Below are 18,997 nucleotides of genomic sequence, written 5' to 3'. Positions count from 1 at the left end.
GTCTTCTCTCTGAAAAAGTCAATGCAACCCTTTAGTGTTCATGGATTTCTACTTTTTTTCCTACTTCAAATGAGGCCAATTTAATAAACAAAAGTCAGACAAAATACATTTATTTAATAAACAAAATACATTGGTGAGGGGATACAGGTGTTTCCATAATAACTTGTTCTGGCACATGCTCCCTGCTGTGAGTGGCTCATAAGAATCTGGGTGGGGTATACGGAGAAAGGCTTTAGATCTTTTCACAAATTTCTTAGGATAGAGTTGCCCAAAGGTGATGATGACTCAGGCCACTGCTGAATTCTGTTTTTGCAGTTTTCAGAAAATACCCTATCTAACCAGTTTCTTTTTCCTACGTGCATTATGTGTGTGTGTGTGTGTGTCTGCATATTTGATAAATACACATACACACCAATTCCCCTTTTCATAAAATTTCCCCAAAAGTTAAAAACAAAAAACACAAAACCCAACAGCTAAATACTATGACATCCCAATTAGTAAACACAAAACAAAACGCTTTACAAAAATGAGTAAAATATACCACATGCACTCAGCTTCCACACGGTATTAGCCAAGTGAGGAGGCTGCTGGGGTGATGTCTGTAGTGGCGGCCAGCTCAGCGGAATTGCCATTCTCAGTTATTAAGTTACGTGTAAGACATGTGTGACCCACTGGATGTTTGTGAAGTGACGCTCGTGCTTCTGCTCATGCCCTGTTCGGTCCATCCCCCGGCAGCTGTCCGCCTCAGAGCCTGAGGGCCATTGCCAACTCCCATACTGCTACCTCGGGGTACCCAAGGCATTGGCGTGGAATGGTGACCTCCATGACTAGGGACCCACCTTGCATTGGATGGCCGCAGGCTTGTGGTGGGCCACCTATGGGATGCCCCGAGTGAGGTCCTGGACCCCCAGTTGGACTGTGAGGCAAATCAGAAGCTCTGGAGGAGCTGTGGCTGAATGCGTCAGGGGCAAGGTTACTAAAACCTAGTCTTTCGCTTTCAGACTTGAAAGCGTTCAATTGTGTTGCTCGACGCTCCAGCAGGCTTTGTATTCGTTCCGTAGATTCATTCTGAAACGTCAGTACCTCTTCTTCTATCTGTTGTGGTTTGGGGGGGGAAGCAAAAAGAAAGCTCATTTATTTTAAAAAATCTATAAACTACAGAAGCAATAATTATTGTGGTTTAAAGTGAATCATAAAATGTCCACTCAGGCTATTTTAAAGGATGTACATTTAAAAATCAAAGAGATGTACTGTAGGAATCATATATAACTTATATTGCTAAAATATATAAAAACAAGTTCTTAAAAGCAAAGGTCTTAACCTCTATTAAAATAATAAATGAAGGCAATTATCATCAATGGCTACTAAATCCACTAGGTAAAAACAATGAAAAAGAAAATGTATAAGGAAAATCTAGCCTTATTAGACATACCATCATGTCAGTCTAATAAAATAAATATGGTATTGGTGTAGGAACCAGCAATTAGTAAAACAGAAACAGAATGAAGCTTGTAAGTTTTTAATGCAGAACGAAAGCACTAATTAATTTAATGGGAAAAACAACACAGGCACAAGTGGCCAACCACCTGGAAAAGAATAAAAATGGAACCTCATCTGATACCATATTCCACACAGATCAGAGCATTAAGGGATTAAGAGTGTAAGTGAAGGCACTGAACAAACAAAAACTATAAAGTTTCCATTAGAAAGTAAGGACACTCTATGTACTTAGAAATTAGTGGTTGGGTAGCCATCACAATCAGTTCTGGACAACTCACAGGCTTACAAATACATACAGCTGACTATAAATTTTTTTAATGTGAAAAAATACATAATAAAGTCAATGACAATGGGAAGAAGCTGATGGAGAACTTGTTAATGAATGAGAATACCTGAACCCACTCATCAAATATCACTTCAAAGTGGGACAACTAGACATTATACATCTTTTGATGTGATGCAAAAGGAAGTGTAACAGAGTAACCCTTACGAAAATTCCTCACCAAAATTTTTAAAAGGAAAAAAACTTTTTAATATAATCATGCCCCTAGATCTAATTACCAGATTACAGGAAATATAAAGTAAAGAGGAATGCATTGAATGACACCATGAGGTTGGAATCAGCCAAATCCAAAGGTGAGAATTCCTACAGAGCAAATGACCCAGTCCACAATAATACAAGAAAGGGCAGGGGAGACCGAAAGGCTTAAAAGACAATCAAATGCAATGTCTAGACCGTGTTTGGGCCCCAGTCTAAATAAACCAAGAAGACATTTTTTAGATACAAAGGAAAATTTAAGTATGGACTGAGTATTAGGTAATCTTAAACATTTATTATAATTTTGTTAGTTAACACAGTGGAATTATGACTATGTTAAAGTAAAAGAGTCCTTATTTCCTTATCTGTGTTTGGAGTGAAATGATTCTATGCTGGGATTTGCTTTAAAATATTCCAGATACTCTGCCCCATATTCTGCCCCCCTAAAAAGCTGCATGTGGAGTGGGGAAACACATGAAATATTAGCAAGATACTGGTAACTGTTGAAGTTGGGTAATGAGTATTTGGGGACTTCATTGTACTAATTCTTAATAATTCCACTAATATTTTTGTGTATGTTTGAAAATTTCCATGACACAAAGATTTTTAAAAATAGGAAATAAAGAGTATTTTAAATAAATATTCAATTAGGTTTCAAGATATTTGAGGACTTAAACCAATAGTCATTGTTCTCTACAGAAACCTAGCTCAACGGATATGTTTAATTTTTGTGTATTTTTTTTTTACTAAGTTATCACTGATATACAATCTTATGAAGGTTTCACATGAGCAACATTGTGGTGACAAAATTCACCCATATTATCACGTCCCCTCTTATATGTCATTTTTTAAAGTGCCCTTTATAAAAAACACAATTTAGCATGGAAACACATGCAAATAAAAAACTACCACATAATGTGATCAGAAGTAATAACAGATTTATAAGGTGAAGCAGAAATACAAAGGGATGGAGTAAGTCACTGTATAGGGGAAGAAGAGTAGGGCAAAGAAGTCTTCTCAGAGAGGGTGACAGAGACTGGATTCTGAAGGAAAAGCACAAGTTTACCAGAAGACAAGGGAAGGGAAAGATATTTTCAGCAGAGGGAACATGGGCAAAGGCATGCAAAATGATAAAATGTGTGTGGGGAATTACAAATAGGACTTTGGTAGGGTGAATTTGAAAATTATTAAACTCTAAGTGCTCAAGTGTTACAAAGGTTTAAAGAGGGCATTTCGTAATGAAGGTTGAAAGAGAACTTAGATTAGACACAATGCTTCTTTTAAGGGAAAGGTATTAAATTGTCTGTGGTGACTTCTGAGTGGTGGGATTAAAGACATTTTAATTTCTATTTGTTTCTCTATAATTGCCAAATTTAAAAAAATGTGTATTTGTAAAATAACTTTTCTACTCTTTAATATCTACATATAAAATACCCAATTCATATAGAATTAAATTAATATATCTGCAAGGATTCAAATAACTTCAAATTTTTCTTTTAAATATTTTTCTTTCTTTTCTATTTTAAATTTTCAAAACTCCATTTATTAAGAACATTTAATTCAAAGGACCTAATAAATGATAGGCTTGTACTGAGGATTTAACTAATTTGAATGCCTTGTATATTATTTGAAGGAAACTCATGATAAAAATGTTAAACACATTAATGCTTATCCACTTTTATTCAGTAAGCACAGCTTCAATTTTGTTTTGAATTAGTTTTGTCATTTAAGAAACTCAGAATATTTTTCAATAAAAATTAAAACTAATTAAGAAGGGTGGTTTCACTGAATATAAGACTTCTGAGACTTCTCTCCTAACCTATCTTTTCTGAAATCAAATGTGATATTTTTGTGTGAATACTTTCAGTTTGAAATGTCCTATAAGATATTCCAATTGTCAGTTCTTATTTAAAAACTACCAACCATGTTATTGATACTAAGTGAAATATTCAGGAAAAATTAAAGGAAATGATAAAACAAAGAAAAGCCTATTTATACTTGGAAATACTGCCACTTTTTATGCATGTATGAAATTCACATAGAATTTTAACGTTTATAGTTATGTTGTCATTTTGCTGAAATTTAATGTAAATGAAGCACAAGAAAAGTTGCAGTAAGACCTCATGTGAGCCTCAACTGAGTCTTACTCTGCTGGTGACCTGGAGGACAGTTCTTGGTTCATTTGGAGGCTCAAAGCAATCTTCAAACAGAATTATTATTCATCTAGAAACAACTAACATTCTCTCTGGTTCCACCTCTATTTTCAGATGACTGTTTCTTATCTGTACAATCAGTAAGCACAAAGTACAGAAAATATAGATGTTACGATGTTTACAAATCATACCATGGGTGTATCACGGCCTTGGGAGTAACCAACTGGCTGACCCCAAACTGCTTTATATTCATGCACTTCACTTGAAATGTAAACATGAGCCCTAAAAATCAAGTAGCAACTCAAAGCACTGTAGATTTATTCCACTGTTTCTTTTATTATTTTTAATACTAAATGACCTTATGCATGTCCATTATCAAAATAATGTAAACCATCACAACCAGTCTCCTATATTAATATAGCCACTATAAGCATTAGTTCAATTCACTTTAAGTGTGATTTGTCTTTATTTTATTCAACACCTCATAAGCATTTTCCCCATTATTACTATCTTTGTAGCCATCATTTAAATGGTTGAGTAAGATTTTAAGTGGCTTGGTCATGAGCACTTAATTATTTTAGATGGTTAGGTGTTTTAAACCATTATAAATGATGCCATAATTAACATATTTATGCATATTGCTTTTACTGTATTCAGGATTTCTTTTCTCTAAATTCTTTGCTTAACATTTTCAAAGATCAATACATACTTCCAAATTGCTTTCCAAAATGCACTAACAATGTATGAGAGTTCCACTGCACTTCTGGCAATGCTATCAGCTCTATGCCAACATTTTACCTGGTTTTGTAGAACATAAAGGCCTTAGTTCATATATTGAAATAAGACTACACCTAAGATACTTATTAGCACTCTTTAACTGAGCCACTAGGTGGAGCTACAAATACAAATAAAACTACCAATATTTCTCTCTCAACACTGTTACAGAAATAGTATAGGTTTTTCTTTTAGTGATAATTTTGAAGCATAAGAGATGGAACTTTAGATTAAATTTCAAATATGCAAGTTGAAATCAGGCAGATTTATGAATTCTGTACATGGGACAACTACATTTTTCTAAAAATTTATATGTGTTTCAATCTGCCCATCTTGAACGAGAAACATAATTGAGATCAATTTCAGAGGCAAGTAACTGTCAAAGGAGCCAGTAATAAAGACAGCTGAGCCAGCGAAATAGCAACACCTTAAGACCATATTTTCTTAATATAAATGAGGTATTCTACTTTTATCACAAGAACTGTAGAAAACAGAGGAAAATCTATGGGCCAATTAATAGTCCAGAAGCAATGACAATTTTTAATAGACAGAACCCTTAGGCACATGGTAACTTACAAGGGACCAATGCACCTAAGACCATACCAGCTGCTGAGAACTTATGGCTCAGGAATTCTGGAACATAACATTCAATCCTGGATACAACTGATATTCTACTACTACTCAAAACAAATGTCTTTCCTCTCTTTCTTTCTCTAAATCTTCTGCCCATTATTCTTTCTCCAAACACACACAGACATAGAGCCTCAGTACCTTAAAAGATACAAGTGAATTTAGGGATTCTTGTTCTAATGTATATGACAGAATAAGTAAAAAAAAATAAAGATACATCTAGAAATAATATTTTCAGCCTAACTCTTCATCTGTGTAAAACTGGTTTTACCTTGTTTTCTAGTAATCTACCAATCTGTACAGTGCCAGACCAAGGATGAATGAATAAAGTATATTCCTAATCCTTATTCCTTGTCTCTCCCAAGCAATTACTAAAGTTTTTTCCTTTACTATCCAACTTTTTCTCCAATTTATTTAGGTAAGAACAAAAGTTTTTTGATTACTGCTTCAATTTACTTGCTCGTAATTGGTTTGTTTAAATTTTGTGTTTCTTCCTTTGTCAGTCTTGGAAGGTTGTATTTTTCTCAGAAGTTGTCCATTTCTTCTAGGAATCCATATGTTAGCATATAGGTTTTCATAGTATTCTCTAATAATTCTTTGTATTTCTGTGGTGTCTGTCGTGATTTCTCCTTTCTCATTTCTGATTCTGTTGATGTGTGTTGATTCTCTTTTTCTCTTAATAAGTTTGGCTAGAGGCTTATCTATTTTGTTTATTTTCTCAAAGAACCAGCTCTTGGTTTCATTGATTTTTTCTATTGTTTAATTCTTCTCAATTTTATTTATGTCTTCTCTGATCTTTATTATGTCCCTCCTTTTACTGACTTTAGGCCTCATTTGTTCTTCTTTTTCCAATTTCAATAATTGTGAAATTAGACTATTCATTTGGGATTGTTCTTCCTTCCTTAAGTATGCCTGGATTGCTATATACTTTTCTTTGCTGTGTCCCACAGAAGTTGGGGCTTTGTGTTGTTGTTGTCATTTGTTTCCATATATTCCTTGATCTCTATTTTAATTTGTTCGTTGACCCATTGATTATTTAGGAGCATGTTGTTAAGCCTTCATGTGTTTGTGAGCCTTTTTGTTTTCTTTGTACAATTTATTTCTAGTTTTATACCTTTGTGGTCTGGGAAGTTGGTTGGTAGAATTTCAATCTTTTTGAATTTACTGAGGCACATTTTGCGGCCTAGTGTGTAGTCTATTCTGGAGAATGTTCCATGTGCCCTTGAGAAGAATGTGCATCCTGTTGCTTTTGGATGTAGAGTTCTACAGATGTCTATTAGGTCCATCTGTTCTAGTGTGTTGTTCAGTGCCTCTGTGTCCTTACTTATTTTCTGTCCGGTGGATCCATCCTTTGGAGTGAGTGGCGTGTTGAAGTCTCCTAAAATGAATGCATTGCATTCTATTTCCTCCTTTAGTTCTGTTAGTATTTGTTTCACATATGTTGGTGCTCCTGTGTTGGGTGCATATATATTTATAATGGTTATATCCTCTTGTTGGACTGAGCCCTTTATCATTATGTAATGTCCTTCTTTATCTCTTGTTACTTTCTTTGTTTTGAAATCTATTTTGTCTGATACTAGTACTGCAACACCTGCTTTTTTCCCCCTGTTGTTTGCGTGAAATATCTTTTTCCATCCCTTGACATTTAGTCTGTGCATGTCTTTGGGTCTGAGGTGCGTCTCTTGTAAGCAGCATATAGATGGGTCTTGCTTTTTTATCCATTCTATTACTCTGTGTCTTTTGATTGGTGCATACAGTCCATTTACATGTAGGGTGATTATTGAAAGATATGTACTTATTGCCATTGCTGGCTTTACATTCATGGTTACTAAAGGTTCAAGGTTAGCTTCTTTGGTATCTTACTGTCTAACTTAACTCGCTTATTGAGCTGTTATAAACACTGTCTGGTGATTCTTTATTTCTCTCCCTTCTTATTCCTCCTCCTCCATTCTTTATATGTTGGTTGTTTTATTCTGTGCTCTTTTGTGTTTCCTCTGGTGACATCTATTTAGTCTTAGGAGTGCTCCCACCTAGAGCAGTCCCTCTAAAATACCTGTAGAGGTGGTTTGTGGGAGGCAAATGCACTCCACTTTTGCTTGTCTGGGAATTGTTTAATCCCTCCTTCATATTTAAATGATAATTGTGCTGGATACACAGTATTCTTGGTTCAAGGCCCTTCTGTTTCATTGCATTAAATATATCATGCCATTCTCTTCTGGCCTGTAAGGTTTCTGTTGAGAAGTCTGATGATAGCCTGATGGGTTTTCCTTTGTAGGTGACCTTTTTCCTCTCTCTAGCTGCCTTTAAAACTCTGTCCTTGTCCTTGATCTTTGCCATTTTAATTATTATGTGTCTTGGTGTTGTCCTCTTTGGGTCCCTTCTATTGGGAGTTCAGTGTGCTTCTGTAGTCTGAGCAACTATTTCCTATCCCAGTTTGGGGAAGTTTTTAGCAATTATTTCTTCAAAGACACTTTCTATCCCTTTTTCTCTTCTTCTTCTTCTTCTGGTACCCCTATAATGTGGATATTGTTCCTTTTGGTTGGTCACACAGTTCTCTTAATATTCTTTCATTCCTGGAGATCCTTTTATCTCTCTCTGTGTCAGCTTCTCTGCATTCCTGTTCTCTGATTTCTATTTCATTAATGGCCTCTTGCACGTCATCTGCTCTTAAGTCCTTCCAGAGATTGTTTCATTTCTGTAATCTCCCTCCAGACTTTATCCCTTAGCTCTTGCATATTTCTCTGAAGATCCATCTGCATGGTTATGACCTTTATTTTGAATTCTTTTTCAGGAAGATTGGTTAGGTTTACTCCTTCTCAGGGGTTGTCTCTGTTAGTTTGGTCTGGATCAAATTCTTCTGCTTTTTCATGGCGATAGAGGTAGTTGTGTGGAGCTGGCGCATGTGATGGCTGGGAGAACGTCCCTTCTTGCTGGTTTGTGGCCTTCCTCTCCTGGGAGAACAGTGACCCCTAGTGGCTTGTGCTGGGCAGCTGCTCGAAGACAGGGTGTCTGATTCTTGCTGAGCTGCTGTGGATGAAGCTCTTCCCAGTTGCTCTGGGCATGGCCACTGCCTCTATGGTGGAGTTGCGCCAGAGGGGGAACGGGCCGGAGGCTGTTTATCAAAATGAGGGGCCTCCGTGCTGCGCAGGTGGTTGGGGCACCCGGAGTTCCCTGGGATTCCCAGTTACTGGGCCGATTGTGCTGGGGCGCTTCCATCCAGCTGTGAAGCCCCTGTCCCTTTAAGATTTTCAAAGGGCACTCGCTTTTCTTTGTCCCAGGGGTGCCAGCAGTGGGGACCCACTCACAGGTCTTCCTGTCCTGTTTCCCTAGCATCCAGCACACCACACACTGTGTGTCTGTGCTGCAGTGCAGATGGCTGGGGCTGGCTATTTAGCAGTCCTGGGCTCCCTCTCCCTCCCCGCTCTGACTCCTCTCCTCCTGCCAGGAGCTGGGGTGAGGGGCGCTCGGGTCGCACATGGCTGTAGCGTGTATCTCACTCCCTTTGTGAGACACTGGGTTCTCGCAGGTTGTGGATGTAGTCTGGCTTTTGCCCTGTGTCTTCTGGTCTCTCTTTTAGGAATAGTTGTATTTGTTGTATTTTCAATAATATATATGGTTTTGACTGGAACAAATAGTTCAAAAATTCATATGGAACTACCAAATACCCCAAATAGCCAAAGCAATCCTGAGAAGGAAAAGTAAAGTCGGGGGTATCTTGCTCCCCAACTTCAAGCTCTACTACAAAGCCACAGTAATCAAGACAATTTGGTACCGGCACAAGAACAGAGCCACAGACCAGTGGAACAGAATAGAGACTCCAAACATTAACCCAAACATATATGGTCAATTAATATATGATAAAGGAGCCATGGACATACAATGGGGAAATGACAGTCTCTTCAACAGCTGGTGTTGGCAAAACTGGACAGGTACATATAAGAGAATGAAACTGGATCATTGTCTAACCCCATACACAAAAGTAAATTTGAAGTGGATCAAAGATCTGAATGTAAGTCATGAAACTATAAAACTCTCAGAAAAAAACATAGGCAAAAATCTCTTGGACAGAAACATGAGCGACTTCTTTATGAACATATCTCCCCAGGCAAGGGAAACAAAAGCAAAACTGAACAGGTGGGACTATATCAAGCTGAAAAGCTTCTGTACAGCAAAGGACACCATCAATAGATTGAAAAGGTCCCTACAGTATGGGAGAATATATTCATAAATGAGAGATCCGATAAAGGGTTGACATCCAAATATAAAGAGCTCACATGCCTCAACAAAAAAAAGCAAATAATCCAATTAAAAATGGGCAGAGGAGCTGAATAAACAGTTCTCTAAAGAAGAAATTCAGATGGCCAACAGACACATGAAAAGATGTTCCACATTGCTTATCATCAGAGAAATGCAAATTAAAACCACAATGAGATATCACCTCACACCAGTAAGGAATATCACCATCCAAAAGACAAACAACAACAAATGTTGGCGAGGTTGCGGAGTAAGGGGAACCCTCCTACACTGCTGGTGGGAATTTAAATTAGTTCAAGCATTGTGGAAGGCAGTATGGAGGGTTCCTCGAAATGCTTAAAATAGAAATACCGTTTGACCCAGCAGTTCCACTCCTAGGAATTTACCCTAAGAATGCAGCAGCCCAGTTTGAAAAAGACAGATGCACCCCTATGTTATCGCAGCACTATTTACAACAGCCAGGAAATGGAAGCAACCTAAGTGTCCATCAGTAGTTGAATGGATAAAGAAGAGGTGGTACATATACACAATGGAATATTATTCAGCCATAGGAAGAAAACAAATCCTACCATTTGCAACAACATGGGTGGAGCTAGAGGGTATTATGCTCAGTGAAATAAGCCAGGCAGAGAAATACAAGTACCAAATGATTTCACTCATATGTGGAGTATAAGAACAAAGAAAAACTGAAGGAACAAAACAGCAGAATCACAGAACCCAAGAATGGACTAACAGTTACCAAAGGGAAAGGGACTGGGGAGGATGGCTGGCAAGGGAGGGTAAGGGTGGGGAAAAGAAAGGGAGCATTACAATTAGTATGTATAATATGGGGGGGTACAGGGCAGGCTCTACAACACAGAGAAGACAAGTAGTGATTTTACAGCATCTTACTACGCTGATGGACAGTGACTGTGAAGGTGCCTGTGGGGGGGACTTGGTGAAGGGGGGATCCTAGTAAACATAATGTTCTTCATGTAATTGTAGATTAATGATACCAAATATGTATGTGTGTATATATATATATATATATATGGTTTTGGGAGGAGATTTCCACTGCTCTACTCATGCCGCCATCTTGACTCCACCTCCCCACAATTACTTTTTTCTATTACTTATACCTGTTGTTGTATGAGTGCCCTGCGGTAGGAGACCCTCTGTTCAAGCTCCCGAAGCTCTCGATCATCTTGTGCCTCAGCCTGCAGCTTGATTTTGCTGTGATATGCATTCAGCAGCTCCAGTTTCTGCTGCAGCTGCATTTTCAAAACCTGGCACTCTGCCTCCTGTGCTTCATCCAAATGCAGCTGAAAGAGAGAAAGAAAACAGATATATCCTCCTATGAGCTATGAGCTATCTTTTCATGACGTCTGGAAAGGAGGAGGTGTAAGTTAAGACAGACTACTCTTCTATAGGGCACAGCTGTTCTCGCTTACATCTTGGAGTAAACATCTCCGAAAAAAGGAAAACATAGTACCAATGATGGCATTATAAGGATAAAGCTATCATAAGCTACTTGGATGATGCCTAAATAATCATTATTTTTTTAAAGAAAAATATAGATTCTGATTGATATAAGACTCTGAATCTTTTCTCTCCAGTGGAAATAACTATAGAACAGGGACAAGCATGCTACAGCTTATGGGCCAAATCTGAACAGCTACCTGATTTTTGTTTTTGTTTTTCAACAGCCCACTAATTAGGAATGGTTTTTACAATCTGAAATGGACATATTTTAAATGGCAATGTAAATACCCACATAATAACCCCAATTTTTCCTCCTGGCCCACAAAGCCTAAAATATTTACTATCTGGCCAATTAAGAAAATATCCGTAAACTTAACATAGCAGATATTTTGTATCTGCACTCAAATGGAACCACCTGGATTCCCAATCAAGTACTACTTTTCAAACTCTGCTTAACAAAGCTGCTTCTCCAATCTTGATATGCTGCTGGTGTATGTACTAAACCCCTGCAAGGCACCAGCAGAGAGCCTATGGAGAACCTCATGTCCAAGTGTATCAAAGAGGATTATATATACATCATGCATATTTCCAAGCAATGCTGAGAACAAGAAGAATATGGACCAGCAGCACTATTTCCCAAGGTGCCGCAGAGTTTTCATTTCCACCTTAATATTTTAATTGTTGGGATTTTATTAATGTGGTGGAAGGAAAGGGGCACTATATTTGTTTTGCCTAAGTAAAATAAACTTACGGCTTGAGTGGAGAGCATTTCACGAATGCTGTGGTCACACTGCTCAGCTAAGATGGCTAACTTCCGGGTCTGCTCCTCCTTAAGCCGTTTCAGAACAGCTTTGCGCTCACTCTTTGGTGTAGATTCCCGTAAGAGTTTTCTTAAAGCTTTGTACTGTCTGGTTTGGATTTTACAGGTGTCCTGGAACTGCTTTTTGATTTGGAGTTTTTTAGACTGTAAAGAAAAGAAACAAGACATATAATTTTTAACATATGGCATTTGGTATAGCTTATGCTTACATGAAAAGGCTAGAATAGAAAAGAAGAGGAAACAAAAACTCAGATCATAAGGTGACAGGTACCTCTATACTTGGGTCAAACCATTGGATTCCATGCAATTTTATAACAAACTCTAAAACATAAGAATACCAAGAACTTCATTTATCATAGTACTTCAGGCAACATTTATTTTGTTTTTAATTTAGTGAAGTGAGTAAATATTAAAATTACCTTTGATAACTGTGTATATAGATGGCAGAAAATTATATTTCTTTTCATGCACTTAGTATATATAAAATAATTTTACTGGCCAGTCAGTATTTTATCAGATCTCTGAAGCAGAAAATAAGTATATTTACTCTGTTCCTTGTCTAAGACATTTTGCTCCAATTTCTTTTAATGACAATCTCAACTGTAAATATAGTCTGTGATGGACCCCATAAAAGTAGGGTACTAGTAACTGACTGATACTGTTATTGCAATTGTCTTTTCCTTACGATACTGAACTAGGTAGAAACTACTTCATAAGGGTTTACTCTTTAGCACCATGAGCAAAAACCTGAAAGTTAACTAATCTTTCAAAGGTCAAAGAAAAGTTATGAGGCAAGGGAAGGGACAACAACCCTTCTTGCGGTAATGATAACAGACATGAACTACATAAGCAGTTTTGAGATAAAATAATTTGGGTTCAGAAACAGAAAAACTCTGGCTTTAAATCACAGGTTAATTTTTCATTGTTTTCATTGGCATAAGTTTCTACATATGCCCAATGAATAATTTCATGATTATAAAAATATGTTAAATGGTAGTATATATCTTCATGGCACCCATTTTGGATGAAAAGACATAAATTATCCAATTAATTTTCTCACATTTAAAAATTAATACTTCTTTCACTCATGGATTTGATATTTATTAAATATTTACTTAATACATATTTATTGAATACCTGTTATGGGCCAGCCACTAGGTATAAGGCCTGGAGATATCTATCCACTGGATATAAAAGCCCGGAACAGAACCTGGGAATTCATATAATTTCCATTCTCCTTGGGGAGAGAGAGATCCCCCGAAAAAAGTGTGCATATGTGTGTGTGTGTGTGTGTGTGTGTGTGTGTGTGTGTGTGTGAGAGAGAGAGAGAGAGAGAGAGAGAGAGAGGGAGGAGTGCAAGAATATTTAAAGAAGGAGAAGGATTTGGTGATCAGAATTGGGGAGATATGAAGTGAGGGAGAAGGTGAACCGTGTGGGTTGGGTTTCCAGGGAAGAAGGACTTAGGCAAAGGGAAGCAGAAGCGCTCTCAGGCCTTGAGGGTGGGATGTGACTGACATCTTTTCAGGAAGATTCTGATTTCACACCAGTTAAACAAACCTCCATGACGAGGTCCTGCTCCAAGTTACAGCGCCCAAGGAATATCTTTCTTTGGAAGCGACGGCATTGCAGCCCTAGGCACTGTCTCTGATGTTGAAGAAGATCAGTCTTTTCCGCGGCTCGGAGATGCTGGATGTTCTCTATCTGCTTTGACAGCCATTCCTGTTTTTCTTTCCTTGGGGCGCTCCGGCTTTCATTCAGCGCCTGGCAAGATCAAAAACAACTGAGTTCAAAATACATAAAAATTAACTACATGAATATATTATTTGGCAGCTGGTAATCTTCAGTAAAAGTACTTAATTTGTGCCCTCTCTCAAGGGCAGGCAGGGCGATGACCTTAAGGAGGTAGGTAGTATTTTTCCATTTCTTGAGTTATCCATGAAGTAGGACAAGAAAAGAGAAAACATACACTAGAAAACATGCATACTTTTTAGCTTTGCACAGCCATATTTATGATGGCTCGTCGCTTTGAAAGCACACAATGATTGGTGAATGAAGTAAAGCATCTTTCTTTAAATCCCTCCCCAAAAGGGGAAGAAGGCAGTGCTTTCAAGTAAAAATCACACACGAATTAAAATCAAGGTTAAAATATAGTTATGTCTCACTTCTTGATTTTCAACAATAGAAATGCTAAGTTTTTGGCAAAGTTAAGGATGGGTTCAGTATAAAAGACTTTGGAAATTAAATGGAAAATCAAGAAAACTATAGGAAAATAGAGACCTTTTAGAATGGATTTAATATTCAGCACTATAACCACGGTACAAGGCAAGACCAATGTTTTTCTACAGCATTTTAAATATCATCTCACAAACTACCTAAAAAAAATTTATTTATACTGGACAAGATGAGAATGTTGACAATACATTCAATGATACAAACCCGAGGATGCTAATTAATACTAGTATATTTCAACCTAAAATGCATCAACCTTGTAGAGAATATAAATCAGCCATCTTTCCTAGGTCTAAGATGACTTTTCAGAGACTATTAACCTTATGGTTCTTCATCTGTTATTCAAGAAAGAAACCAATTATTCATTACTTTCATTAATAAGATATTCAAACACATAAAAATAAAAAGCTCATAAGCTTGTAGTTCTCAACTTACAGATGTCAGTGATAAGACAGGGATAATACAGGCATGTACACAAAGCTCACTTGGCTGTTTTTCAAAATCTTTTGCCAAGGAAACTCCCCACCCACCAAGACTCTAGTATGTCCCTTCCTCTATACCGATAATAATCATTCTAAATGAACACACACACACACAAATACACAAAACTACCCTCTAAAAGAAAATGAACTTATTAGTTAGACTATGAATTATATGCTTGAAGGATTATCTAAATCAACACATTCATTTATAAAACGAAAAGCTCATTTCACTAAGAAACAACTATAGAACTGCATTTTGTTGGTATTTATTTACAGTTGGGAATCCTATTTACCATCTTTTCAAATTCCATGTTCTAGTACTGAGTTTAGCTTTTAGATTACAGTAATGGGAATACATACCAGGTTATACTCTTTCGAGTCAGAAAAATCTTATCAATGAACCTCACTTGGCAGGATATATATAGCAAGGCTTTGTGCCACCAATATGTCCTTAATAAGACTTGAATATCTAATTATAGGTCAAATTCCTACACATACAAAAGCACTGTACCAAAGATATTATGGTTATATTATCAAGATTAATTTATCTGTGTGCTAATAATTTATTACATGGGCTAAAAATTTCAGCCCATCAGTTTGTAAGAGGGGGTGTAACTGGAGAAGTCTTGGTGGGTGGGGAATTTCCTTGGCAAGAGATTTTGAAAAACATAGCCAAATGATTCTTTGTGTGTATGCCTGTATTATCTCTGTCTTCTCATTGACATCTTTAAGTTGAGAACTACAACTTTATATGATTTTTTTATATTTATGTGTTTGAGTATCTTATCAACAAAACTAATAAAGAATTGGTTTCTTTCTTGAATAACAGGTAAAGAACCATAAGGTTAATATTCTCTGAAAAATCACCTTAGACCTGGGAAAGATGGTTGATTTATATTCTCTGCAATATAATAAATATGCAATAGCTGACACATATCATTTTCATGTCCTGACCACTATCCTGAATAATAATCCCCTTTCAGAAATTGCCTTGGAACAACCATGGCTTTCCTCAAAGTTAGAGTACATCTGCGATAAAAAGAAGTTCAAGAAAGCAGCACATAAAGGGCAAATACACATGAAATCATGTAACCACAAAGACATGATTAGCATGCTTTCCTATTAAAGAAAATGGGATGAGCAGAAATGCCTCTTATCCTTATTCTGTGTTAAAATCAGAATAAGAACAAATTATTGTAATCTGAGCCCAAAGTAAGAAGGTATGATTTACTTTTAAAGGAAGAAATGTATGGCTCTTTTTCACAGCTAAAGTATTTTTATTTCTAGTGACTCAGTTACTCAGTAAGTGCTTAGGAAAGCTATTATAAATAATAGCTTCATAAAATAATTTAAATGTTCAAGAGATCACTCTTTCTAGATCCCACTCAACTGAGGATATCAGCCATTGAGAATAGGTTATAATCAATGTCCTCACTTAAACTGATATATAGTTAGTGGCCACAAACAAAAGAAAAATTTATGCTAATGGTTCTATGAGTAGATCACTATTGAATATAATCAGTAAGCGGGTAAGTGGCTTGAAAAGTTCTATAAAGTAAATACCTTCTTAAGCTGTTCCTTCTGAAGTTTATATTCTCTCTTCTGGGACTTCAGAAAGCTGTTCAGTTCTTTCTTCTGCTGGGCCTGTAGATGTTGCTTAAATTTTTCCTCCTCTTTGGGCATCACTTCAGCCTATAGCAAAATTTTTTAATGGATCAAATTAGCTCAGCAGATAAGTTCAAAGCAGCCGTTTAATACACATTAGCAAGGATACTTCCTCCCACCTAAGAATATAACATCAGTATAATCATTACCAAAGCAAGAATATCCAGTAAATTATTAAGTATTACTCAGCATCCTTATTTGAATTTCAGAGAACCAATAAAATGGAACTCATCTTTAAAATGCTGATCTTTTACAGGGTCAGTGTTTTCACCTTCTTTCCCCCATACTGGAGTATGCTGCCTGACACCCCTCCAATAAAGCAAAACAAATGTAATTAACTTATGACCTTTTACCTAGCTTGACTTGTATGTTAAATAATGTAATACATTCATCTTCAAATTAATCCCTGACTTTTAATTTGTATTTTAAGTAATATGAAAATGTTAAATATTAAATCCCAGTATAATATTATCTTATTTCTGATGATATATGCAATAGTTGACCCATAAACAATGTGGAGATTAGGGGTGTTGACTCCCAACACAGTAAAAAATATCCTCATATAACTTTTCACTCCCCAAAAACTTAACACAGCATGCTGCTGACTGGAAACCTTACTAACAACAGGAACAGATATTCACACATATTCTGTGTGTTGTATAAATTATATACTGCATTCTTACAATAAAGAAAGCTAGAAAAAAGAAAATGATCTTTCAAACCATCTCTCAAAACATTTTCCAAGATGTTTATTGAAAAGCAATACGTGTATAAATGAGCCCGTGCAGTCCAAACCTATGTTATTCAAGGGTGAAGTATACATATTCATTGCAGAACATTTAGGAAATACAGAAACACACAAAGAAGAAAAATCTTGTATGATTTTACCAGCCAGAGACAACCAATATTAACATTTTGGTGCGGATCCTTCCTAATTTTTTCTAGGCATATATAGACATAGATATAAATATATAAAATGAATCTAAAATCATATTGCACATCATGTTTCATGAATTGCTTTCCTAAACATGTTAGTATCTACCACTTTACAAATTATTCAAGAAAGTAAACACCAAACACGATTCTAAATATTTTTACATTCTCTCACCAAATTATTTCAAAATCAAATATTCATTTACACCAGAAATTATTTTGCTAAATTCTCTATTACTGTGAGAGAGTGATTCTTCTTTTTTTGCAGGGAAGGGTGAGCAGGGTAGCTATAAATGCCTCAGGGTGGACTAGCCAGACATATTTGAAGATATAGTGTAAGTTTATTGAGAAGTTTACATTTTACTTGACAACTGTGATGATCAAAATAAATTGAAACAAATGGGAAAGCAAGGAAATTAGAAGACAAGTTTTCACATAACTCCTAAAAAAATGCAACTTTATCATATAGTCGAATGATACTTATTTGCAGTAAACAAATGGGCTAAATCTGGATCTGAAACCCTCTTAATCCCTCTTACTTCAACATTCTCTGTATATTATAGTACTCTTCAATTCTTCTGATATAAAAATGCTACTATAAATTTAAGTCCAAAAAGTATACAGAGAATGATGAATGATTTCTGAAACCGAAATTAAATACTGATTTATCAAACTCCTCATATAACCAAAGTGTCCAAGGCCTAGAGCAGAATACTTAATGACTTTTTTTTAGTAAGTTATCATTGATATACACTCTTATGAAGGTTTCACACGAAAACCAATGTGGTTACTACATTCACCCATATCAAGTCCCTGCTCAAAACCCCACTGCAGTCACTGTCCATCAGTGTTGTAAGATGCCACAGTCACTACATGCCTTTTCTGTGCTACACTGTCTTCCCCATGATCCCCCCCACACCATGTGTGCTAATCATAATAGCCTCAATCCCCTTCTCGCTCCCTCCCCAACCACCCTCTCACACCCCTCTCCTTTGATAACCGCTAGTCGCTTCTCAGAGTTTGTGAGTCTGCTGCTGTTTTGTTCCTTCAGTTTTGCTTCATTGTTATACTCCACAAATGAGGGAAATCATTTGGTATTTGTCTTTCTCTCCCTGACTTATTTCACTGAGCATAATACCCTCTAGCTCCATCCATGTTGTTGCAAACGGTAGGATTTGTTTTCTTTGTATGGCTGAAAAATATTCTGTTGTGTATATGTACCACTTCTTCTCTATCCATCCATCAACTAGTGGACACTTAGGTTGCTTCCATATCATGGCTATTGTAAATAGTGCTACAATAAACATAGGGGTGCATATGTCTTTTTGAATCTGACAGCTTGTTTTCTCTGGGTAAATTCCTAGGAGTGGAATTCCCAGACTAAATGGAATTTCTATTTTCAGTTTTTGGAGGAACCTCCATATTGCTATCCACAATGCTTGAACCAGTTTACATTCCCACCAGCAGTGTAGGAGGAATCCCCTTTCTCCACATCCTAGCCACCATAATTGCTCATAGTTTTTTCTATGTTGGTCATACTAACTGGTGTGAGGTGATA

The 18,997-nt window shown here is 36.6% G+C and overlaps 1 protein-coding gene across 1 annotated transcript in view; it reads right to left on the bottom strand.

The window, feature by feature from the left end:
- LOC130683230 (serine/threonine-protein kinase TAO1-like) overlaps positions 1–18,997 on the bottom strand; it is a 52,793-nt gene continuing 33,796 nt past the window's right edge. The window contains 6 exon segments of the mRNA XM_057499496.1: positions 1–832; positions 835–1,095; positions 10,968–11,150; positions 12,062–12,403; positions 13,688–13,891; positions 16,405–16,533. Coding sequence (XP_057355479.1) covers positions 647–832; positions 835–1,095; positions 10,968–11,150; positions 12,062–12,403; positions 13,688–13,891; positions 16,405–16,533 — 1,305 coding nt within the window. The 3' untranslated portion in view covers positions 1–646.

Source organism: Manis pentadactyla, chromosome 4 (genome assembly GCF_030020395.1).
Source record: "Manis pentadactyla isolate mManPen7 chromosome 4, mManPen7.hap1, whole genome shotgun sequence".
NCBI classification, from domain to species: Eukaryota; Metazoa; Chordata; class Mammalia; order Pholidota; family Manidae; genus Manis; species Manis pentadactyla.
This window is presented reverse-complemented; position numbering and strand designations above follow the sequence as displayed.